This window comes from Bufo gargarizans, chromosome 10 (assembly GCF_014858855.1).
Source record: "Bufo gargarizans isolate SCDJY-AF-19 chromosome 10, ASM1485885v1, whole genome shotgun sequence".
In the NCBI taxonomy this organism is placed as follows: Eukaryota; Metazoa; Chordata; class Amphibia; order Anura; family Bufonidae; genus Bufo; species Bufo gargarizans.
The window spans coordinates 89,390,182-89,416,935 of record NC_058089.1 but is presented as its reverse complement, the minus strand read 5'-3'; the positions used below and the strand labels follow the sequence as shown (position 1 = coordinate 89,416,935).

Genomic DNA, 26,754 nt, shown 5'->3' with positions numbered 1-26,754 from the left:
CAAAATTTGAGACAGATTATTAACTACCAGAAATGTTCCTATTGAATGACAGCATGCACAGATCTTGAAAACTATGAAAAACTGAAAGAAAATTGTATACGTGACAGATGTCAAGCTCCTAAGCTCCCCCTAGTGGTAGCTGCAAGCAGCCAGAATGTATGCATCTATGCAGGGAGTTTGAAATTTTGTATTATAAAAAAAATCGGTCTACGATACAGATGGATTATGAAAACAGGCATGCGTCTGCCATCCAGATCCCCAGCCCTGGAGTCTGTGAGTGGCCGCTGTTACCAGGCATGCGTCTACCATCCAGATCCCCAGCCCTGGATTCTGTGAGTGGCCGCTGTTACCAGGCATGCGTCTGCCATCCAGATCCCTGGATTCTGTGAGTGGCCGCTGTTACCAGGCATGCGTCTGCCATCCAGATCCCCAGCCCTGGAGTCTGTGAGCGGCCGCTGTTACCATTATGCATCTTCTTGATATTATTTAACGCTTGTTTATCTGGTCATCTTCTTGCCATTTTTATAGATCTATAAATGGGACATATTTAGGAGTATTGTATCCACAATCCTCTATAGGTCCCCTGAAGAACCCTTGTAGGGCTAACTAGGGTGCATTAGAGGTAGGTTCTTGTGCAAGATCCATCCACCATCAGGGTGGTTCTCTGCAGTAAAGGGAAAGGCAGGGTCTACTAGGGCAAGCTCCCTGGTCCGCCATCTGCCCCTGTTTTCTGGTACATTATCATTTAGCCTCCCCTTCTGCATCCTTATCTTGTTATGTGCTGTTTTATTTTATGTCTTGTATGTTTTGTATTGAGCCTATAACTTAATTTCCTATATTTATAATCTATCATTGGCCTTATTTTATTTTTTACTATTAAAGGTCATATTTGAAATGCTCTATGATCACAGTGATATGGGAGGAGGCTCGGCAATGAACTCCTTTTTCTGTTCCGAACATGAAAAAACTGCATTTTCATGCAGCCTCAAGTAGGGGGCGCTCAGTACAATGAGATTTTTTTTTTTATTCAAATTTTTGATTCAAATTTCTTCTTTATAAAGGGGTTGTCCCATGAAAAATATTCAACAGTTTTTAAACGAGCACCTGGATCTGAAAACTAGTTTAAATTGTATGTAATTTAAATTGTATTATAGCTACTTAGTTATTTAATGAAATCCATCTGTATGGCGCCACCTGCTGTTTGCTCTTTTTCTAATTTCTCTGTCCTGCTCGCTGAGATGGAAGCACATTCTCAATTCCATCCTTCAACTGCTACCAGCTGCAGCAGAAAGGACGCATCCCCGAGAAAAGGACACGGCCTCCTGAGCTGCCAGCTTGAAATAAATCTAGCAGAGCAATTGGAATAATAAATAGGGAGATCTCTGGATCCATGTGAGGTGCAGGGCTGGTTCTAGCTTTATTAGAAAGAGCTTGTCATGTACTAGATTATGTATGATTAAATTTTTTTACATTATTCATGGGATAACCCATTTAACAATTTTTTTTTTTCAGAAATCTGGGGCCTTACGCTTTACCTTTCATGTTGGAAATGTTTGACGTACACGTATTAAGAAACTTGGCAGGGCAGGAAGGAAGAATTTTGGAAGAATTTTGCTGTGGGCCCCTAGGAGACCTGTGTATGCCCTAGATCCTGCTACAGTACATACCCTGTCGAACAGCGCAAACAGCTCTCTTAGTACATCAGATATCGGCAGCTTAAGGTGATTGGCAAACTCTTCAATTCCAATTCTTCCTCCTTTTGACACATCAGCCATAGAAGCGTACACTTCTAGCTGTTTTTGAAAATTGTCCCATTTTAGGCTGAAATCAAAAGATATGAAAAATGAATACAGCAATAAATACGGGCGCATTTATACAAATTGCAGGTCTCTTTTGCATGATCAGAGTATATAGCAGGAAACTAATGACATTATATATATGCCCATAGACCTTATAGGCCCATGTAGAGCAGGTTTCTATAGCCACAGCTGTATTGAAGAGCATAACCAATAGAACTATATAAAAAAAAAAAACTTTTTGGATGGTCTATGGCTCTGTAAAGACCTAAATTTTTTTCTTCAGATTCAGCATATGCGACAGCACCACAACTGTCCATAGGTTGTGGGGATATTGCAGCAAAGCCACAATTACTTCAATGGAGCTGAGATGCAATACCAGACACAACCTATATACAGGTCCTGTTTTTGGAAGAAAGCACCCATCTTTTTCTAATCCTGGACAACCCCTTTAAAACATGTTTGGTCTAGTTCAGGGGTAGGCAACCTCCGGCTCCCAGCTGTTGTGAAACTACAACTCCCAGTATGCATACTTGCTCTGCTCTTCTAAGAACTCTCATAGAAATGAATGGAGCATGCTGGGAATTGTAGTTTCACAACAGCTGGGAGCCGGAGGTTGCCTACTCCTGGTCTAGTTCCACCAGAGTAGGGGTCATTAACACTTAAAGCATTTGTCTGGTTTCAATAAAAAAAAAAGTGCAATGGTGGGAAATGCAATACTTTAAATCTTTTTCTTCTGCATTTCTCACCATTTCCTTTTTTTGTTGAAAATGGGCAACCCCTTTGAAGGCTCCCTGCTCTGGTTCATGGGAGGAGGAGGTCTATAGGCCCTAACTAGTGTTATAGTAAGGTTAATTAGACATAATTCAATCTTGGGTATCTATCCTCTCTAGACACTGAACATACCGTAGTTATTGAACCATATATAATACAGAATATACATGGATACCTAGGTTGCAATACCTTGTATATTCGCTAGATGGCGATGTGGTTTACCTAATGTATCTAGACAAAATAATTCCTTTGCTTTCCCACCTAGGAGCCTTGATTACTTCCACACGCCATACTCTGGAGACATAAATCTCCACATTATATATAATATAATACATCACAATCCTGTTTTCTGGGATGTAAGGGATCATTCAGACGGATCCGCATTTTTGCAGATCAGATGCAGACCTATTCACTTCTGTGGGGCCCTTTTCTTCCATTCTATGGTTGTGCAAAACAAATAAAACATGTCCTATGTTTGTCAGTGAAAATCAGGATGTGGCCCCATTAAAGTCTATGGGCCCACAAGTATGAGGAATGCAATAGGTTTTTTGGCGGACATGCTGAACTGTCCGCAAAAAAAAATAAAAAATAAAAAAATGGATCCGCATTTTTGCAGACTGCATACGGCCGTCTGAATGAGCCCTAAGGGTAACACCCAGGTCTTGATTTTCAATGAAAGAAATCTTCTGATCATTTGGGGCACCACGAGTCACATCTTCCGTTAAGGAACATTCTCTTGCTCCTAGAGAGAATTTTAAGATTTGGAGCATTGCAGACAACGTGGTTAGATGATCCCTCATTTAGAGATCATGCAAAGATCCTAACATGACACTAAAGAGGGGTTGAATGGAAACAGACGCTTAATCCTGCTGTATAGAAACTGTACAGCAAATGATTTATAGGTTCAAAAATGCAACCTAACTTCACTAGATTTTTTCATTTTTGACCGACGTTCTCTTCTGATGTTCAGGGACTAGGAATGTTTCACACACATGATATGTATGTACTTGGAGAACATTGGTCAATGAAAAGTCTATCTATTGCATTTACTCACTATGGATTATTTTTGACTGCCTAATGAAGAATGATAACTGGACTTCGCAACCAGGTGAGACTCTCAAATCTGTTTGTGGATGTCCTTCATAGTAATCCACTATAAACATTCCAGTCTCATCGACTTTCAGAAGATTCGAGAGTGCGGTGCGCAGTATTTTATTTCTGGACACAGACACACCCTATTGCACATACCATCCCTGCACCATACGAATGAAAGTTCATGGAGGGCATTCTGGGAGGCCTTCTCCAGGAGCCTCCTGGACATTCCAGGAATGTTGGCAAGTATAGTCTAATGTTATATTTTATTAAACAAACAGGTTATCAACTATAAATTATATATAAAAATAATTATATATATATATATATATATATATATATATATATATATATATATATAGAGAGAGAGAGAGAAACAAAAAGAATCCGGAATGCACTCCAAGATAGACGTGAAACAAGTGATTTATTCACCCATAAAAGGCGCAACTCGCGACGTTTCGGCTCACAGAGCCTTTCTCAAGCTTGAGAAAGGCTCTGTGAGCCGAAACGTCGCGAGTTGCGCCTTTTATGGGTGAATAAATCACTTGTTTCACGTCTATCTTGGAGTGCATTCCGGATTCTTTTTGTTTCTATAATACTTGAGGTATTGCCGCTACCTTGTACTGGACAGTGCACCCACACTCAGGTTGATGCTCCCGCTGGATTTCTTCGTTTTTCTATATATATATTAGCACTTTTATATATATATATATTAGCACTTTTAATTCCCTTCTCCGTCCCCCAGCGCCCCCACCCTCTCCTCTCTTCTCAGCTGAGGACTTTGCCAAATATTTCAAACAAAAGATAGTCCACATCAGAGAAAGCTTTACTACACAGTCCCCACAGACCCTCTACACAACTGCTCGGTCCTCTTCTCCCAAAACCCACTTCTCTACCATTACAGAAGGTAAACTCTCCACTCTACTCTCCAAATCTCATCTGACCACCTGTGCACTTGACCCAATCCCATCCCACCTCATCCCTAACCTCACTGCAGTGTTTATCCCAGCCCTAACTCATCTCTTCAACCTATCACTAAACTCTGGTGTCTTCCCCTCTGCTTTTAAACATGCTACCATTACACCCATCCTCAAAAAACCTTCACTTGACCCATCTTCCTTGTCCAGTTATCGCCCCATATCACTTCTTCCGTATGCCTCAAAGCTACTTGAACAATATGTCCATTCAGAACTGTCCTCCCACCTCTCCTCCTGCTCCCTCTTTGACCGCCTACAATCTGGCTTCCGACTCCACCACTCGACCGAGACTGCCCTTACCAAAGTCACCAATGACCTACTCACAGCCAAAACCAAGAAACAATACTCTGTCCTCCTTCTCCTTGACCTGTCCTCTGCCTTCGACACTGTTGACCACTCCCTTCTGTTGCAAACGCTCTCATCTCTTGGCATCACTGACCTGGCCCTCTCCTGGATCACATCATACCTCACAGACCGGACATTCAGCGTCTCCCACTCCCGCACCACCTCCTCGTCTCATTCCCTCTCTGTTGGTGTCCCGCAAGGCTCTGTCCTAGGACCCCTGCTCTTCTCTATCTACACTTTTGGCCTGGGACAGCTCATAGAGTCCTATGGCTTTCAGTATCACTCCTACGCTGATGACACACAAATCTACCTCTCTGGTCCAGACATCACCACCTTACTATCTAGAATCCCACAATGTCTATCTTCTATATCATCCTTCTTTGCCTCTCGCTTTCTTAAACTTAACATGGATAAGACAGAATTCATAATCTTTCCCCCATCTTGTTCAACCCCCCCTACAGACCTATCTATCACGATCAATGGCTGCACACTATCCCCAGTCAACAAAGCCCGCTGCCTTGGAGTGATCTTGGATTCTGCCCTTTCCTTCCGACCGCACATCCAAGCCCTTTCCACCACCTGCCGTCTCCAACTCAAAAACATCTCCCGCATCCGCGCTTTCCTTAACTTTGAATCTGCGAAAATACTTGTACATGCCCTTATTATCTCCCGCCTAGACTACTGCAACATTCTCCTCTGTGGCCTTCCATCTAGCACTCTCGCACCCCTCCAATCTATCCTCAACTCTGCTGCCCGACTAATCCACCTCTCACCCTATTATTCCTCTGCCTCTCCCCTTTGCCAATCCCTTCACTGGCTCCCCATTGCCCAACGAATTCACTTCAAAGTACTTACAAATACATACAAGGCCGTCCATAACCTGTCCCCTCCCTACATCTCTGAGCTAATTTCCCGATACACCCCCACACGCACTCTCCGATCCTCACAAGACCTCCTTCTCTCCTCTCCTCTTATTGCCTCTTCCCACAATCGACTCCAGGATTTCTCCCGTGCATCCCCCATACTCTGGAACTCGCTACCCCAACATATCAGACTCTCACCTACAGTGGAATCCTTCAAAAGAAACCTGAAAACCCACCTCTTCAGACAAGCCTACAACCAGTGACCCTGCTGCCTCTATACCGCCACGACCTGCTTCACCCGCACCTACTGTGTCCTTCTCCCATACCATGTAGATTGTAAGCCCTCACGGGCAGGGCCCTCTCTCCTTCTGTACCAGTTTGTAACTCATTTTGTTTATGATTAGTGCAATTGTCTGTATTATGTATGTGCACCCCTTATCATATGTACAGCGCTATGGAATGAATGGCGCTTAAATAATAAATAATAATAATAATAATATATATATACGGTACTATATAGCAATATGTGATAAATAATTATCTACTAATCATTAATGCTTAGGCTGGCCATAGACATTAGACTTATATTGGTCAAACCCACCCTGACCCGGCCTAGGGCCTTCTGACTCTACCTAAAAGGCTGATATTGTGGGAAAGATGTTGGATTTCGATAAGCTTGATCCTTTTGTCCTCAGGAAATGTTAGGCTAGGTTTACACCTCCATTTAACTGATTCAGCAGTGTGTTCCAGCAGCCTGCCAGAGTTCACCAGGTCGTGATACTGCTGTTCACTGTTAGACCTCCTTGACTATAATGGGATCTGGCCAGTTTCTGGCCTAAGTACTGGGTTTCAGCCTGGCAAAAAAACGCTGCATGCACAGTTTTTTGTCCAGCCAAAACACATGCACATGCTGGAAAACAGCCAGATCGCATTATAGTCAATGGGGTCTAGGGGTGAGCGGGAGTATCCAGCTAGGCTGGGTCACACAGAATAGAATCACGGGCCACATGCAGCCCCCAGGCTACAGGTTGCACTCTATAACAACTAATATAATCCAGCACCAGCCCATGGAGAGAATCAGCAAGCTATGTCACGGATCCACAGTGTGAAACATGTCACACATCTTACTGTAGATTTCTTAAACATTTCACTCAATTCTGAGTGACTGTACAAGAAGTTGATTCCGTTACATATTTATTCCCAGAAAATTATTGTACAGTCACTCAGAATTGAGAAAGCTCGTTGGAAGAACGAGTGAAACGTTTTCAATTAATCTACAGTACGTCCAGTTGCCTTGATTTATTCTTTACAGATATACCATCACATGGATAAATAAGAACCTTCACAGACATGTCACACATAGACTGTTTGAAGATGTGCATTTTTGTGAGAATGCTTCAATAAAGTCCTAATTTTATTACACAAAAAAAGGCTGGATCCCTTTTTTTTACCTTGGCTGTAGGTTGTACTCCCCTGGTATAGACCTTAGGACAACGTATTAAAGAATACCATAATTATAATAATTATCTTGACACCTTACAATGTGCCTTTCACCCTCTCTACTCTACAGAAACTGCCCTTACTAAAGTGTCTGCTATCTCCTAACAGCAACAAGGAATGGCAACTATTCTCTACTGATTCTTCTGGATCTCTCTGCAGCGTTTAATATGGTAGACCACAAACTCCTCCTCACCATTGCTCCACTCAATTAAGGACACTGCTCTCTCCTGGTTCTCTTCTTACCGCTCTGGCCGATCCTTTAGTGTATCATTCACTGGCTCTACTTTTTCTCCTCTTCCACTTGATGTTGGGGTTCTTCAGGGTTCTGTCCTAGGTCCTCTACTCTTCCCTCTTTATACAGCCCCCATCGGACAGACTAGTAGATTTGGCTTTCAATACCATCTCTATGCTGACGACACCAAACTATACACTTCATCTCCTGACATCACCCCTGTTTTACTCCAAAACACCCGTAATTGTCTGGCAGCTGTCTATAACTTCATCTCCTCTCTGTATCTAAAACAGAATCTCTCAACAATTGAACTTCTTGTCTTCCCCCCCCCCCCCCATCTACTAACCCACCATAACTTGATATTTCAATTTCTGTCTGCGGCCGTGTACCACCCTATTCATACTCTCCATTCTGTTTGTGAGCTAAGATTAAAATCCTCCATAATTTGTACTTCTCATTCCAGTCTTCGAGACTTTTCTCGAGCTGCACCTACTCTCTGGAATGCTCTGCCCTGGAATATCAAAGTCAATTCCCAACTTCCCTACCTTCAAACGTCACTTAAAAACACAAATTTTCAGACAGGCTTATCAATCTTCCTAAACTGACTGTTCCCCTAGTAATCCCTCACCTTCCTTCAACTTCTCAGACCTGAACTCGATCTTCTAACATTCCACACACCTGAAGCAGATTGGACTACACCACTGCTTTCAGTACAAAAATGGCTTGATTACTACATTTCACAATCGGCTACCTTTTTGTCACCCCCACTTCTCATAGATTGTAAGCTCTTGCGAGCAGAGCCCTCACTCCTAGTGTTTTAGTTGTATATTAGCCAGTAACTTTATGATGTCTGTTGTTTTGTACCTGAACCCTATTATTATTACCCTAAATAATATTTTAATAATAATACTTGGATAGAATGGCAATCTACGGCTAGCTGGCTTTTATCATCATCATGACAAAAAGGTTACAGATCCTGTTTCATTTGCTTACCCCAAATGGAGACATTAGTTTCTCTAAATAGGTGTTCTAGTTTTAAATTAGTGATGAGCGGCATAGGAAATATTCGTTTGTGATATTTTGTGAATTTTTTGCACAATATTCGCAATTATTTTGCAAATTCTAGAATTTTTGATCTCCAGTCATTTTTGCGATTGCGCAAATCGGCACTAATGATGCACATATTTTTTGCACAATACATGCAACTTCACATCTTATCAGGTCTGATTGGTGAAATAATTATTTTTGTGACATCACAGCACTGTCTGTAGCAGGTATGTATGGACAGCAGAGAAACAGTAATTCCTATCACACTACATAACAGCCTGCACTGGAACCTATCAGCTACACTATTACTATCTAACCTACACTGACTATCTCCCACTAACTTTCTGTATTATATATATATGAGCAAACTATCTAATGTAAATGGATAAGGAATAGGATCCAGATAAAAGCACAGAGCACAACAATGTCACTGCTCTCTCTCTCAGAACTGCAAAAAAACAGCAGAAAATGGCTGCTGGGGAGGTTCTTATATAGTAAGGGGTAGGCAACTTTCCTATTGGTTGCTAGGGATGTCACTAAGCTCTGACAAAGACATTGCATCCTTCTCATTGGCCCACAAGCAAGAAGGGAGGTTACTGATGGAAAAAAAAAAATCTACAATATTCGCAATTACGAATATATAGCACTATATTCTACATCTTTGAAATTCTTGAAGTGCCGATATTCGCGATAAAAATTTGCAATTCGAATATTCGTGATCAACACTAGTTTTAATCACGTTTCACCTGTCAACTTTTAGGCATAAAAAGGGTAAAAAAAAAAGTGCAACTCACTTTAACTTTCTGCTGATTTTCGTGAACTCCACAAGGCCGGCCTCCATTGGTAAAGTCAAGTTTCTAGCTGTTAACATTAGTCTGCAGTCTTCATAGGTATGATCAGTGACTGGTGTTCCTAGAGACCTGTAACACAAGAATGGTCGAAACGATTGTGTTATGTTGTCTAAAATCTGAGTGGGAAAAAAGAAAAACCTTTTAAAAAAAAACTAAAAAAAAGTGCAAAAATATTTTCCGACCGCCACGGGGGGTATGCAAGACTGCACAAATCTTTCAATGTACTTGCCATGCAAGAGGATACAGCTATCGCATCTTTCCGTGGAAACTCAGAGATTGCTTTACTGTATTGCTCAATGGGAACTGTATGGTATTCAGCAGGTTCCCCCTAGTGGCGGCTGTAGGCATGAGCTACAACTCTTACAAATAAATATTAGGAAATTAAACCTGTGAGTATGCAGCCTTGTTTGGGCCCAAAAGAGGTAAGGAATTTGTTTTGTTTTTTTCATATCGTCACGTTCTGAGAGACACTATTTTTTTATATTCTTTTTCCGTCAAGTTAGATTATTTTTTACTTTATTCACCATGCGGGATAAATAACAGGTTGACTTCATAACTTTATAGCATGGATTATAATGGATGAAGCAATACCAATATAATCTTTCTTTAATTATGGGGAACAAAGAGGGTTTCTTTTTTTTTTGCTTAACTTTTTTTTAAAACGTTCTGTAAACTTCCATTTTGTTTAAAAAATTTTGAATCCCACTAGGGGAACTCAAACTAGATATTACTCTACAGTACTTGTGTACGGCCCCTGTGCCTCCTCCATGCCATAATAATATGACATGGTGCAATGGTACAAATATTGATGACCTTTGCTCAGGATTGCTCATTAATACCAGATGGGTGGCGGCCCACGCCTGACACCCCTACTAACTATGCAGTGCACGGAGTTGGAAACAGACAGCTCCATACACGGTGTAGTGGCCATTGTGGTGTACTGCAGCTCAGCTCCCATTCAAGTGAATGGGAGCTGAGCTTAAGTACGTTGAAAACCACACAAAGTACAGAGCCTTCTGCTTCTGCTTCATACACTGTATAGCTTCTAAAGCCTTGGAGTGGGGGAGCTAGGTGTTAGGCAACCACCTATCTAATAGTGATGACCAATCCTAAGGATAGGTCATCGATATCTGTAGTCCCGACAGGCCCTTTAAAATTTGATTTGCATTTTCCTGCAAACATATTTTTAACAAATTCAGTCAATAAGTAATATAAATTTGGATACTGTACATACCGTGCCATTACATCCCGAACATTGTTTGCATACAGAAAATAATCATTTTTCTCATCTTCAGAGGGGACATAAACAGGCAGAAACTAGGAGAAGATAAAGCCAAGTAAAACAGGAATATTCTACTACATATACCGTATTGAGCCTGAATTCTGGGGCACATGCTGTATGCCCCATTTATTAGATGCCTTAGACATCATTTGTGCCACTTTTGGCAAGTTAGTCTGGCTTTTTGGGGGTGGGATTTAGCTAAAGGAGGTGTGGCTTAAAGGGGTTGTCTCACTTCAGCAAATAGCATCTTTTATGTAGTGAAAGTTAATACAAGGCAGTTCCTAATGTATTGTTAGTGTCTATATTGCTTCCTTTGCTGTCCGGATTCATTTTACCATCACATTATACACTGCTTGTTTCCAGGAATTACGACCACCCTGCTATTCTCCATCAGTGGCCATGCTCGCACACTATATAAAAAAAGCACCAGCCTATGTGTGCTCCCACAGTCCTGGCCACCAGAGAGGCTGACACTTTTTCCTATAGTGTGCAGGTACGGCAGGGCTGGCTCTATCATAAGGCAGCCCAAGGGGCTGCTTGAGGGCGCAGAGAAGGGGGGGCGGTGCCGGGGCGGAAAACAATTAACTTGCTAACTTACACTGTGTGCCACGCAGCCCGACCGCCCCCCCGGCCCTCACTGTCTCAGTCACAGAGCGAGCGGCACACAGCTGACATGCTGAGGCAGCAACCGCAGCAACACAAAACACACTGAGCTACGAGACCCTGGTGTATTTAAATCTCATTTAACATGTCTTTCAGAAAAGTTTCTCCAGGGATTCGAATTCGCAACCTTTCACATCAGAGGCAAGGCACTTACCTACACAGCTATGAGAGCTGTATAGCCAGTTACTTGAAAAAATATATATAAGACTTCTACTGTAGATAACTTTGATACCTAGTGTACATCCATACACAGCTGCCCTAACACACCTAGCTCTGCTACATCCATACACAGTGTACTGGGGCAGCTGTCATGTGTATGGTTATACACTAGGTATCAAAGTTATCTACAGTAGAAGTCTTATTATTATTTTTTTAAGTAACTGGCTATACAGCTCTCATAGCTGTGTAGGTAAGTGCCTTGCCTCTGATGTGAAAGGTTGCGAATTCGAATCCCTGGAGAAACTTTTCTGAAAGACATGTTAAATGAGATTTAAATACACCAGGGTCTCGTAGCTCAGTGTGTTTTGTGTTGCTGCCTCAGCATGTCAGCTGTGTGCCGCTCGCTCTGTGACTGAGACAGTGAGGGCCGGGGGGGGGGCGGTCGGGCTGCGTGGCACACAGTGTAAGTTAGCAAGTTAATTGTTTTCCGCCCTGGCACTGCCCCTCCTTCTCTGCGCCCTCAAGCAGCCCCTTGGGCTGCCTTATGATAGAGCCAGCCCTGCCGTACCTGCACACTATAGGAAAAAGTGTCAGCCTTATATTTAAGTAATTGGCTATACAGCTCTTATAGCTGTGTGGGTACAGAAGGTCATGGGTTCGAATCCCAGCATAAACAAGGCAGGCTAAAAAAAGAACACGAGCACCAAATCTTCAACACTAGAGGCTGGTGGGAACACAGCCTGGAAGAGGCTATTGGCGCCATGATACTGGCACATGGAGGGGGGAGGAGAGAGGGACTTGATACTGGCACATTAGGGGGCAGGGGGAGAGGATGGCACTATGATATTAGCACATGGGGGGGGGGCAAAAAATGGGCATGAATCATGAGGGGCAGAAATGTGAAATGATGGGAGGGGGGCAAGAAATGGATATAAATCATGAGGGACATGAATCATGAGGGGCAGAAATGTGAAATGATGGGGGGGGGGGCAAAATGTAGATTCGCTTGTGTTGACAAAAATCCTTGCACCGGCCCTGAAGCACGGCCACCAGTGATGGATTGCCGGGTGGTCATAACCATGGAAATGAGCAGTGTATAATGTGATGGAAAATGAATCCAGACAGCAAAGGAAGCAATATGGACAATCACAATACATTAGTAAGTGCCTTGTATTAACTTTCTCTACAGGATAAATGCCATTTGCTGAAGTGACACAACCCCTTTAACTGTGCACCAAAATCGCACCAGTAATAGTGGTATAAATTTGACCAAATTAATCAGCCAACATCAGCCTGTGATAAATCTTCTATAGTACATCTGCTCCCTTATATTCCATAGATACTCTGAACCTACGGACTGCTTTCTTACCTCTACTTCCACATTGGTACAGACTTGACACACAGTCATGAGTAGAAGCTTTGCCCTGAAAATTAAAAATAAAAGATGAACAATTAATAATTGCACATGAATAACTGGACATGTATAGAGAGGGCCCTCTGCTTAGGACCCACCTCTGTGAGCCGGAGCAGAAAGCCACTACTGAGCAATGGCTCTCGCTCTGCTGGACTTTGGTCATTCATGTAACACATGTCATTTACCTATTTGTCAGATAGGAATTCAGCTCTTAATGGGGGGGGGGGGGGGGCACCATTAAATGTCATTTTAATATAATTCAGCATGAAATACGAGCAAGGGTACTTTCACACTTGCGTTGTGACGATCCGGCAGGCAGTTCCTTCGCCGGAACTGCCTGCCGGATCCGTAAATCCATGTGCAAACGGATGGCATTTGTAGATGGATCCGGATGCGGATCCATCTAACAAATGCATTGAAACACCAGATCAGTCTCTCCGGTGTCATCTGGAAAAAAGGATCAGGTATTTATTTATTTTTTTGCACTTTTAAAAGGTCTGCGCATGCGCAGACTGGAAAACCGGATCCGTTTTGCCTGAACACTTGGTGCCGGTATCCACGTGGATACCAATCGGAACTACCCACTATCACCTGCAGGATTACATTACTAACATAAAAAGCGTCATTTGAAAAAGGACGAGGCTGTCTCAAAGAGAGAGAGACGTTCTTTTGCCTCCCGCAAACCACGTCACGTGGTCAAATATTATTATTGAATTGTCATTTTGTGTATTCCTAATGTACTAACTTGTGTATTATCGTTACTGAAGCACTCATTGACCTTGTGCAACGTCTTTCGTGTTTTATGTTTTATGTGTACATTTTATGACAGTCTTTTATGATATTTGAGATTTTATCCGGAATAAATGGTATTTATTAGCATACCCTTCCAGCTCATAAATATATGAAGTACAGATGGCGAGTGCCTGCTATTTCGTTATATAAATATTTATCAGGTGAACCACTGTAAAGCAGGGCACCATTACCACAGTGATAGGAGGGGTGAACCACTACAAACAAAAGTATACTCAATATGGACAATCACAATACATTAGTAAGTGCCTTGTAATAACTTTCTCTACATGATAAATGCCCTTTGCTGAAGTGAGAGACACCCTTTACCCTGGGTTCAGACCTGAGCGTTTTACAGCGCGTTCCTACGCGCTGTAAAACGCACAACAGGCAAGAACCAATGATTCCCTATGGGAATGGTTCTCACCTGGGCGTTTTACAGCGCGTACGATCGCGCTGTAAAACGCCCGACGCTCAAACAAGTGCTTGAGCTTTTTTTTGGGCGTTTGTCGCGCGTTCCCGCACATAGATATTCGGGAACGCGCGACAATGTGTGCACGCCTGTCTCTGTATGCGCGATTGTAAACGCCCGTACAATCGCGCATACAGAGCGCTCGTTTCAGAACGCTCAGGTCTGAACCCAGCCTTAATGAGTATGGTCGCGCATGCTCAGTTCCATCCATCAACTGCCACCAGTTGTATCTTCTGCTGTAACAGTTACAGGAGAGAGCTGCAGCAGAAAGACCCCCCTCCACCCCCCGAAAGGACACGTACCCCAAGCTGTAATAGAGAGAGAGCATTAGCAGAAAGGGCATGCCCCCTGAGCAGCCAGCCTCAAGCTGCCAGCGATTGGAGCAATGAATGGGGAGATCTTGAGATCCATGTGAGGTACAGGGCTGGTTCCCGCTTTGTTAGGCCTCATGCATACTACCGTATTTTTGGTCCATGTCAGATCCACATTTTTTGCGGATCACACACAGATCCATTCATTTCTATGGGTCTGCAAAAAAAAAAAAAAAAAACGGATAGCACATGGATCTCAATGCACTTTGAAGGGGTTTTCCTGTAATAATGCTAATAGTGCTCCCCCTGCCGGCTTCCATAAAAAGAAGAATCATAATTACCCGTCACCACCGCTCCAATCCTCCATGCTGCCTCCCGCATGTCCATGTACTGGTCCTCATGCAGTGTTTACATCTGCCGCAGCATGGACATGGTCACATGCTCCACTGCAGCCAATCACTGGCTTCAGAGGCGACGTGCTGCTTGCAGCCATGTCACTGCTGAAGCCAGTCATTGGCTGCAGCAGAGCATGTGACCATGTCCATGCTGCGGCGGATGCAAATACTTCACAGGGACCGAAACATGGACATGCGGGAGGCAAAGTGGAGGACATCGGATATGTATAAATCCTCTATTTATGTAGGCAGGCTGGGGCAGTTGCTAAAAAATTATTATTGCCGGAGAACCCCTTTAACCCCTTCCCACCCTTCACTGTAATAGCATGTAGCAGAAAGCACCTAGTTATTGCAAGATGCTGTACTTTTATGCCACAGTGATGGAACGGGCTATGGGGCTGTGTACACGCAACTCCATTTCCAGCAGCTTAAGCCCTTAGATGCCGTGGTCAATGCTGACCATGGTAACTAACTGGTTATAGAGAGGGGGGGTCCCTCTCTCAATCTATTCCCCCTGCGATGTGATCGTAGGGTGCCAAGGGGTTGCCAAGGCAGCCTTTGGCAGGACCCAATAGGCTACAATACACTGCAATACCAAAGTGTTGTAGTGTATCGTATGGCTGATCAAAGGATTGTAGGTTCAAGTCCACTATTTGAACATTTCAAGTTGGGGAGTGGAAAACTTTTTTTCCACTTATAAGTGCCTTAATTTGTGTCCGTAACGATCTCTAGGATATGCCACCACTTTATAACCTCCAGGATCTCCACCAATTCTTGAAATGAGGGGGCCGCAGTGTTGATATAGGGGCCGATTACAGTTTCTTGCGCAGGCAGGTACAGGGCAGTGCTGCTGCGCAAAGAAAACTTGGAAGGGGACGATTTACCACCGCAGCCCCTCAGGATCGGTGGTGGTTCCAGATGTCGGACCATCCACTATGGCATATTCTAGCAATGTGCCATCACTTTATAAGATGAGAATAACCCTTTTATATAAATCAGTGATGCACAGACACCTAACAAATCAGTGCCCCCAGGTTCAAGCGCTTAGATAAGGTTCTCTATTGCAAATCCTCCACACAAGTAGAAACAAGCCGAGAAATAAAGCTGGAAGGCGACCAAAACTCCGGGGGCAGAGCGAGAAGCACAGTGCAATGCAGATACTGTGACATCACCAGAAAAGTATTCAGGGAAGCTCCAATATTGGCTCATACATGATACATAGAGTAGAATTGCTATCTTGATAGCATCCTTTTCTCCGTTCCGTGGCCCCCCCAAAAAATATATAGCATGTCCTATTCTTGTCCGTTTTGCGGACAAGGATATGCATTTCTACGATTGCGGAAGGCACACGGGCGGCTTCCGTTTTTTGCGGATCCACGGTTTGCAGACGGCAAAAAACAGAACGGTCATGTGCATGTAGCCTAAGGCTACATGCACATGACAGTTGTTTTTCTCTGAGTCCGTTCCGTTTTTTGTGGCGGATCGGATGGTTACCCATGCATTTCTTTGGAGCCGTTAAAATTGCGGTGTAGTCAACCATTTCTTTTCCGCGTCCGTTGTCCGTGTTTACCATGCATGTCCTATTCTTGTCCGCAATAAACGTTTTGCAGACCCATTGATGTCAATGGGTCCACAAAAAAATGTGGATGACCAATGGAAGCCATCCGTATGTCATCCGCATCCATTTTATTTTGCGGATGGTTGCTGGGAAACCTGTATATACTAAATTTCAAGAATTAGAGTCTTCAGGGTTTTTTGCGCCCCGCAAAAAAAAACTGAAGACACACGGAAACACAACTTACAAAATTTGCGGACAAACGGAACGGATGTGGATGTAAAAAAAAAACAGGAACACGGATGTGTGCATGTAGCCTAAATTTCACAGTGAATTGGTGGAGCAACAAGGGACAGGTACAAAACGTATTGTGCGTCCATCTGCTAAACTTTAGGGACTGAGGGGGAAGGGGCATTCTGAAAAATAGGGGGCATTCACCCAGAAAATAGAGCTTGTCCAGCCCCTGGTAGAAAGTAATGCAAATTGGATTGTATAGTAAAAATCCTTTAGGTCCCTTTCACACGAGCGAGTTTTCCGCGCGGGTGCAATGCGTGACGTGAACGCATTGCACCCGCACTGAATCCTGACCCATTCATTTCAATGGGTCTGTGTGCATGAGCGTTGTTTTTCACACATCAGTTCTGCGTTGCGTGAAAATCGCAGCATGTTCTATATTCTGAGTTTTTCACGCAGCCCTGGCCCCATAGAAGTGAATGGGGCTGCGTGAAAAATGCATTGCATCCGCAAGCAGGTGCGATGCGTTTTTCACTGATGGTTGCTAAGAGATGTTGTTTGTAAACCTTCAGTTTTTTATCACGCGCGTGAAAAACACATCAAAACGCATTGCACCCGTGCGGAAAAAAATGAACGCAATCGCAGACAAAACTGACTGAACTTGCTTGCAAAATAGTGCGAGTTTCACTGAACGCATCCGGACCTAATCCGTCACGCTCGTGTGAAAGGGGTCTTAATCTGCCGAATCCTAATAAGGGGCCTCTGTCTGTGATTGCACCGATTTGCTGGTTGATCCAATCATTCATTTGCAGATTGCACATCACTGGGTATATAGGGGGGTGCTGCTGACAAACAATTGCACTAAAGATTGCTCATCTCCATAAAGATGCTCTGTCAGGTTGGAGAGAACTTTATATTTTTATTTTACTTTAGCACAAGGCAGCAACATAACAAAATATGAAAAAAGTGAAAGGGTCTGAAGACTTTCCGAATGCAATATACAGTGCCTTGAAAAAGTATATACTCCATTTTCCCACATATTTTCATGTTACAACCACAAACTTTTATGTATTTTATTAGGATTTTATGTGATAGAGCAGGGATGCTCAACCTGCAGCCCTCCAGCTGTTGCAAAACTACACCTCCCAGCCAGGGCCGTTTGAAGGAATTTGGGGGCCCCAAGCAAAATAGACATGGAGGCCCCCCCCCCCCCCCCTCACGCCCTCCCCACCTTACGCACGCAAAGCCTACAGGAACCACAGTATAGTCATACAGTTTAAGTTCACCCACACTTTATATAAATAAAAAAGGAGGTTTACAGTGCAAATACTGTGGATGGCACTGTTTAGGGGGGGATCTGTGGATGGCACTGTTTAGGGGGGATCTGTGGATGGCACTGTTTAGGGGGGGATCTGTGGATGGCACTGTTTAGGGGGGAGATCTGTGGATGGCACTGTTTAGGGGAGGTCTGTGGATGGCACTGTTTAGGGGAGGGGAGATCTGTGGATGGCACTGTTTAGGGGAGGGGGGGATCTGTGGATGGCACTGTTTAGGGGGGATCTCTGGATGGCACTGTTTAGGGGAGGGGGGATCTGTTAATGGCACTGTAGGGGGATCTGTGGATGGCACTGTTTAGGGTAGGGGGGATCTGTGGATGGCACTGTTTAGGGGAGGGGGGGGATCTGTGGATGGCACTGTAGGGGGATCTGTGGATGGCACTGTTTAGGGGAGGGGGGATCTGTGGATGGCACTGTAGGGGGATCTGTGGATGGCACTGCCATCCACAGATCCCCCTACAGTGCCATCCACAGATCCCCTTCCCCGACGCTCACAGCAGTATATTTATAAACTAATCAGTAACTACTTTAACTTTATTCATTGCTCATTGCTGAGCTCTTAACTTGGATTATTTGGATATCTCTTACTTTGTCTTCGCTCCGGTAACTAACAGCAGGCAGTGCAGGCGGCGCTCACGCACTGACGTCACGCGCCTGCGCCGCCTAGTGGGAGGAGCAGGCGCCTGACGTCAGTGACAGTGAGTGAGCGCCGCCCCCCGCTGCCTGCTGTTAGTTACCGGAGCGAAGACAAAGTAAGAGATATCCAAATAATCCAAGTTAAGAGCTCAGCAATGAGCAATGAATAAAGTTAAAGTAGTTACTGATTGGTTTAAAATATATTGCTGTGAGCGGCGTGGCCCTGTATATTCTAACCCCCAGGCAAGCGTCCCCGTCACCATGGGAACGCCTGGGGGTTAGAATATACCATTGGATTTGAGTTTTTGCGATCTCACTGAGCTCGTAAAACTCAGATCCGATGGTATATTCTAACCCCCAGGCAAGGGGTTAGAATATACCATCGAATCTTCTGAGTTACTCTGTTTGGCCCCGTCCAGCTCGGGGCCCCAACCAGCTCGAGGCCCCAAGCAATTGCTTGTTTTGCCTGTCCCTTAGCGACGGGCCTGCTCCCAGCATGCCCTAAAAGCTGTAGGCTGTCCAGGCATGCTAGAGTTGTAGTTTTGCAACAGCTGGAGGGCCGCAGGTTGGGCATGCCTGTGACAGACCAACACAAAGTGGCAAGTATGTGCAAAGTTAATAGAAAATGATACATGGTTTTCAAAATTTTTACAAAAAAAAAAAAAAATTGGAAACGTGTGGGGTGCATTTGTATTCAGCCCCCTGTACTCTGATGCCCCTAAATAAAATCACCAAATGCCTATTAGTCGTCTACTCCACAAATCTGGCCTTTATAGAAGACTGGCAAGAAGAAAGCCATTTTTGAAAGCAAGCCATAAGAAGTCCTGTTTGCAGTTTTCCACAAGCCATGTAGAGGACACAGCAAACATGTGGAAGAAGCTGCTCTCGTCAGAGGAGACCAAAGTCAAACTTTTTAGCCTAAAGGCAAAATGCTAGGTGTGGTGGAAGACTAACCCTGCACACACCATCCCCACAGTGAAACATGGCGGTGGCACATCATGCTGTGGGGATGCTTTTCTTTGGTAGGGACAGGGAAGCCGAGTTGATGGGAAGATGGATAAATACAGGGCAATCCTGGAGGAAAACCTGTTAGAGGCTGCAAAAGACTTGAGGCTGGGGGTGATGGTTCACCTTCCAGCAGGACAACGACCCTAAACATACAGCCAGAGCTACAATGGAATGGTCTAGAGAATCTAGATCAAAGCATATTCATGTGTAAGAATGGTCCAGTCAAAGTCCAGACTTAAAATCCCGTTGAGAATCTGTGGCATAACTTGAAAGTTACTTTTCACAGACGTTCTCCATCTAATCTGACTGAGCTGGAACTATTTTACAAAGAAGAATGGGCAAAAATGTCAGCCTCTAGATGTGCAAAGCTGGTAGAGACATACCCCAAAAGACCTGCAGCCAAGGTGGTCTTACAAAGTATTGACTCAAGGGTGCTGAATACAAATGCATGCCACACTTTCCACTTTATTTATAAAACAAATTGAAAAAAGTTCAAGGGGTAGAAATACATTTTCAAGGCACTATATATATATATATATATACACATATACACACACACACACACACACACACACACACTATATTCACGTAGAGAGCAATGTATATGCAGTTACTCTCCACCACTTGATACCTACACAGTGTATCCCTGCCATGTCCAGGTGACTGTATCCTACAGGAACAAAATATACATTTTTCAATACATACTTTTCGATACTTGTAAATTAACGATCATTGGGTTGTGATGTAAATGACCCATGTATACTGAGGCACATGAGCTGTAGTAAGGGAGAGCTTGGAGGGTCGCTTTAAAGAGAACCTGTCACCGGGATTTTGTGTATAGAGCTGAGGACATGAGTTGCTAGATGGCCGCTCGCACATCCGCAATACCCAGTCCCTATAGCTCGGTGTGCTTTTATTGTGTAAAAAAAAATAAAGATTTGATACATATGCAAATTAACCTGAGCTGAGTCCAGCGTGAAGGAGCCCAGCACCGCTCCGCATCCTCAGAATCTCCTCCTTGCTCCCCGGCGTCAGAAAGCCAGAGCGCCGTAATCTCACAATGTGCGAGTTAGCGCATGCGCAGTGTCATTATTGTGTTCCTTCCCTGTGCTGGCATCAGCCTCAGGGAGTGAACTGTACATGTGCTAGCACGCGCATTGCGAGATTACGGCGCTCTGGCTTTCTGACGTCAGGGAGCAAGGAGGAGATTCTGAGGATGCGGGGCGGTGCTGGGCTCCTTCACGCTGGACTCATCTCACGTACAGGACTCATCTCAGGGTAATTTGCATATGTATCAAATAGGTTTTTTTACACAATAAAAGCACACAGAGCTATGGGGACTGGGTATTGCGGATGTGCTAGCGGCCATCTAGCAACCCATGTCCTCAACTCTATACACAACCTTGAGTTTTTGTGATCCTGCATAGTGGAGGGTGGAGGGTCAGCAATCACTGGCAGCCATCACAGAATACAGGCGTAACCGTAGAGAGGGGGAGCTGTATTTTGTTAGTGACTTAGTTATTACAGAAATGTTTAACTAAGGTTGCATGTTTTAATGACAAATCCACTTGAAGTCTTACTTCTTTCTGCCTCCTATACATCTCAATGGGAGGCTGCACTGAGGATCGCGGAGCAGCGGCTGCCTCCCATTGTGATGTACAGGAGGGAGAAAGGGCGCTGCCGACGGCAGTCCACACCAGAATTCTGCTGTAAAATCCATTGTGTGACTGTCCCCTGAGTCGTCAGTATCTGATCAGTGAGGGTCAACTCCTGGCATCTCCAGTGAGCACTGCTGTCTCTTTCTAGGTCAGTGATGTCAAGTTAATCGCTCACATGGCCTATTTGCAGCTCAGTCCCATTCAAGTAAATGGGCCTGGGCTGCAATACCAAGCATAGCCACTATACGGCGCTCTACTTGGTATGTTGTGAGAAGGCCGCAGAGTTCAACGGAAGCTTCTTCAAAACTGATCGGAGGGGGGTGCCAGATGTCGGACTGCTACAAATCAGATATTGGTGACCTATCCTGATCTATCCTTATCATACTTCCGGAAAATCCCTTTAATGCCAGATGAGTAGAGAATCCAGACTTAAAATATTTTCTATTTACATAATACAGTTGATATCATAAAACTGAAAGGGAAATACAGATTACGTGGCTCAGTTTAATCTCATACTCTTATATTAACATAGCGTTTCAGTCCACGACTTATTTCTTACCAAAGCGTTGGGATAACGAAGAACCACAGGCTGAACAGACACCAGGGGAAGAAACGCACCTAAAAACACAAATGAAAAAATTGCAATCTGCAGCATTTTGTATGCCACATTTCATAGCCCTAACATGGTAATCCATGTCCTCTATATAGCAAATAGCGCTGTCGCTTGTGACCCGTTCTACAGAGAATATCAAGATTAAGGCACATTGATACAAGCAATTAGTTTATTGGGTCGAGCCTGTAGTTGAACATTTACTAAGACTGGCTCAGTGGTCACTTGCAGCTCAGGGATATGTTACTGCTGAGGCCAGTGAGTGGCTGCAGCAGCGCCCTTAACCACGGGCAGGACATCATATTGTCAGTCCACAGGGGGCTAAAAGCAGTGGGGACAGGACCATCAGCACTGAAACTGAGTGGTGATGAATAGGTAAATGTTTTATATTTTTTTATTTATTTTTTAACATTCCAGCCTTTAATTAAGACAACCTCTGTCACCCGGATCAACCCTTTACAACCAGGCATATAGCCTGGTAGGGTTGCTGGCGCTGATTAAAACAATGTCTACCTTTTATCTGTAGAAAGTAGTGTTGTGGAGAAATGTGAACTTTTATAAATATGCTAATGAGCTATTGGAGCACCGGGAGGTGGGCTTATGCAGTTTGAGCACCGCTTTAACAATGCCCCTGGTGCTCCATGCCGACGCCCCTCTCCTTAAAATCACTTCCCCCTCCCTTTAGATCGCTCTAGACAGCGAGTGCGCAGACTGTCAATCTAAAGGGAGAAGGCGTGATTTTAATAAGAAGGGTATCAGTATGGAGCACCAGGAGCGTCGCTGGAGCGGTGCTCGAACAGCATAAGCTCGCCTAATGGTGCTCCAACAGCTCATTAGCATATTTATAATAGTTCAAATTTCTCCACAACACTACTGCCTTCAGAATAAAGATAAGTATGGGTTTAATCAGCTATATGCCTGGTTGTATAGGGTTGATCCGGGTGACATTTACTAAGTGCTTATTCTGCAGTCCAGGAACTAACTCTTCTGCATTTGATCCGAAACAAGCATAGAGCTTCCTTCCTTTTCTCTTTGCCGATGTCTTGATAAAAAGGCTGGCTGCCTGGCTCAGTTCATTTGCAAAGCTTACTTCCTTCTCTGTCTCTGCTTCAGCCATGACAGCGAAGGGGTCTGGCGAATCTACAGCACTGAGCCAGTCAGTCGCCTTCAAGCGTGTCACCAACAAAGAGATAGGGAGAAAGCTCCCCACTTGTGTCGGAGCAAATTCGAAAGTGGACCTTTCAGGACCAGCACTCAGATCAGAACATTGATGCAGATTTCATATTTAACGTATATTAGTACGTTTGATTAATTTCAATATTCGTAACAATTGAATGACTTTTTATGTCCTGAACAACCCCTTCATAACCCTAGAGATAAAGACAGATACCTACCGATAAGATTACGCTTTCCTACCTGGTTTAAAGGAAATCAAACAAGAGCGATTGGTACAAGTTCCTTCAGGAAAAATTAAAACCTATTGAGAAAAAGAGATTTTGTGAAACGAGTATACGTTGTATTGTAAAAACAGCAAGTATCGCTAACGAAAAGAAGCTTGAGAAGCATGAAGACGTGTGGTCTTAAAGGAAACACTTCAATAGCACAAGAGACAGAAGCCGAGAAAAGAATGCAACCTACAGGAGGCTCTGAGAGGCACCAATAATGCTTTATGAAAGTTCAGTCACCCCCCGAAGTGCAGTTCAGCAGGTTATGAATGTGCAACGTACATAAGGAAAATTTCAAACCTGGGGCCATTCGCCTCCTGACGTTGCTCGCTTTGTTATCTCTTTTATCGTGTTCCGCCGAGAATCAGGATCCACTCGTGACACCAATACAGGCTGAAGAGCACGAAAAATTCCTGCAATACAGGAATACATGAATGCCATAGCTAATAAATTAACTAATAAATAAATAGTGCCATGACACCATTTTCTTCTGTAGGATTCTGTTTGATGAAAAAAATCCAAATGTCTATATAGTATATAAAATCTCAATGTAGGACTCCATACATTCCTAAGGATGCTATATTAGGTCAGTTAAGAAGCATAGCTACAATTTAAAGGCTATGTACACCTTTGGGGACAATTTTTTATTATTATTATTGCATTGTACTTATCTTAGCTAAAAATCATTTTTTCAATTGGTCTATATAAAAAATATGGAATCCTTTTTTCTGTACATAGCCGAGATGCTGTAGTAGCAGCCTGTGAATTTTTTTGTCTTTTCTGTCAGACTAGGAGTGGATGGACTCCTTATCTCTGCTCTCTGACCTCCTAAACACTCATTATAGATTAATCCTTATCTTACGGATAAGAATGTGGCTTAAATAAGTGTTTATGACCTCTTAATAGTTTAGAGAAGAGGGTTATTAGAGCACAAAGTGAAAGTGAAAGTACCAGTCACACAGTTAAAATAAACAGTTAACCCTTTGTGACAGAATGGCTCAATATTTTTTATAGAAATCAATTGAAAATATGATTTTTAGCCAAAAATTAGTTAAATGCAATCATAAACAAAAAATTGCCTCCAAAGGTGTACATAGCCTTTAAGGTGACTTTCCAGAGTGTATGGAGGATAGCTGCAATGATGTCTCCCATACACAGCACACAGACAGAAGTGGAGATCCTGCTCACCTATCTCTGTTTCTCACAACTACAAAAACCACAGCATGAAGAACATATTCAGCAGTGTTGAGCAGTGTAGATATAAATCCAGCACAGGGGTGAGATAGAAAACCTACTAGAAGCAGCAGCAGTGCCTGTGCTTCTCTATCTGCAGCTGTTACATCCACCCCTCCTCTCTCTAATGGACTTCTATAGACAGTAGCTGTAACCCGTGTTTCTAGTCCTGTGTACAGGATTATCGCCAAACTCACAGTCAGTGATCACTTGTACTATTGATTTATTGAAATAATCAGTACAGAGATCTCTCCCATCATCTATTTATCCCCAGGACTGTGACTGTGACGAGGGGACATCCTCTGCGTCTGGAGGAAAGAAGGTTTGTACACAAACATAGAAGAGGATTCTTTATGGTAAGAGCAGTGAGACTATGGAACTCTGTGCCTGAGGAGGTGGTGATGGTGAATTCACTAAAAGAGTCTAAGAGGGGCCTGGATGTATTTCTGGAGTGTAATAATATTACAGGCTATAGCTACTAGAGAGGGGTCGTTGATCCTGATTGGAGTCGGGAAGGAATTTTTTCCCCTAAAATTAGGAAAATTGTCTTCTACCTCACAGTTTTTTTTTTTGCCATCCTGTGGATCAACTTGCAGGATAACAGGCCAAACTGGATGGACAAATGTCTTTTTCAGCCTTATAAATTATGTTACTATGAAATATTAGTTACTCTTTCATTCTCAGCTCAAGCCACAATACAGGAGCGTGCATGAAGTGTTAAAGAAGTTAGATGAGTTTAGGAAAAGGGGCTTGCTTTTTGCCAGAAATTGCACCACTCAATCACCTGAATGGGTCTGATACCAGATCCAAACCATGGTCAATAGTGGAGCTGTTTTTTAAAATCCCACACAACTTCTATAATTTACAAATAAACAGATAAATAAAATACATAAAACTAAAAAAAGGAAATGGTAAAATAAAAATCAAAAAAATCTCTTACTGCCAAATATAGGTACCGACATGTTTTCTGCTCTGGATACAGTGGAGGGCATGCCTGATGTGATAACTGCAATGCCATCAAAGAAGGAAGAGTGTGGAGCAACAACCATAATCGGTGCTTCTGAGGAGCTTGCAGGTTTTCCAATGACCCGAACATGAAATCCCATAGAAAAGAACAGCAGGCGTCCAAGGCAGCCAAGAAAATGCTTTGCAACATTTCTGAAAGGGATTTTACAAAAATAATTCAATGACAGCAGAACTGTAATTTTTATATATGGTGCCCGTTCCTGTTCTCACAAGGGTGTGTGTCCCTACAGGGTCAGCACTGATTGGACAGTGTGTTGGGACGCACCCTACTGACAAGAAGAATGGTAACACCTGGTTGTAGGCATGTACTTTTACTTCATTTTAATATTTGCCCCACAGTTACCTCCTCCATCCTTTTATTGGCTCCGTGCTGTCTTTTGGAATGCAGCTGGTGACAATGACCGCGACCAACCAGGAGATTATTAGCACCATCAAAAAGAGAACAATTCGGAAAGGCAGAATAAGGAGGCCACATATTACCATCTATAGGATAAGAAAAAAAATTATAGACATGTCAAATGAGAAAGCTCAGGTAGAGATTTAGAAGCGGCGGCGGAAGCCTGCACCTCTACATAACTGTGGCGGATCCACCTCCAGTGCAGGGTTTTATTAAGGCCAAAGTCTAAAATGTCCCCCTAGATTTTATTTAGATAAAAGTGAGATTTTTGCTTCAAGGGGTTTTCCTGGGACTTGAAAATTGGTCAAGATCTGATTGTTATGGGGGAAGGGGCGACTCCAAGCACCCCTGCCAATAAACTGCTGGAATAGACAACAGCGCTTGGAAAATCTTAGCGGTCTATTCCTAAGCCAGTAACATCACGTTCATCGGTCACATTGCCTTTGTGAAGCTCAGTCCCATTTAAATGAATGGGACTGAGCTTTAATACCAGGAACTGCCGCTATACAATGGTCAGTGCTGTGCTTGGCCTACTATGAAGAGGCCATAGTGCTTGTCTGAAGGCTATGGCTCCTTGAAACAGCTGATCGGTGAAGGTGATGAGAGTTGGACCCCACCGACCAAATAAGTCCTAGAAAACCTCTTTAAGATGT

At 43.5% G+C, this 26,754-nt stretch overlaps 1 protein-coding gene across 1 annotated transcript in view; it reads right to left on the bottom strand.

Moving 5' to 3' along the window:
- LPCAT2 (lysophosphatidylcholine acyltransferase 2) overlaps positions 1-26,754 on the bottom strand; it is a 67,297-nt gene that overhangs the window by 18,331 nt on the left and 22,212 nt on the right. Inside the window, exons 3-12 of the mRNA XM_044270010.1 lie at positions 26,048-26,187; positions 25,619-25,836; positions 23,746-23,858; positions 23,417-23,477; positions 21,950-22,008; positions 20,368-20,402; positions 12,951-13,005; positions 10,712-10,794; positions 9,421-9,546; positions 1,668-1,821 (exon numbers count right to left, since the gene is read on the bottom strand). Of these exons, the coding sequence (XP_044125945.1) occupies positions 1,668-1,821; positions 9,421-9,546; positions 10,712-10,794; positions 12,951-13,005; positions 20,368-20,402; positions 21,950-22,008; positions 23,417-23,477; positions 23,746-23,858; positions 25,619-25,836; positions 26,048-26,187 (1,044 nt within the window). The remainder of the gene's footprint in view (positions 1-1,667; positions 1,822-9,420; positions 9,547-10,711; positions 10,795-12,950; positions 13,006-20,367; positions 20,403-21,949; positions 22,009-23,416; positions 23,478-23,745; positions 23,859-25,618; positions 25,837-26,047; positions 26,188-26,754) is intronic.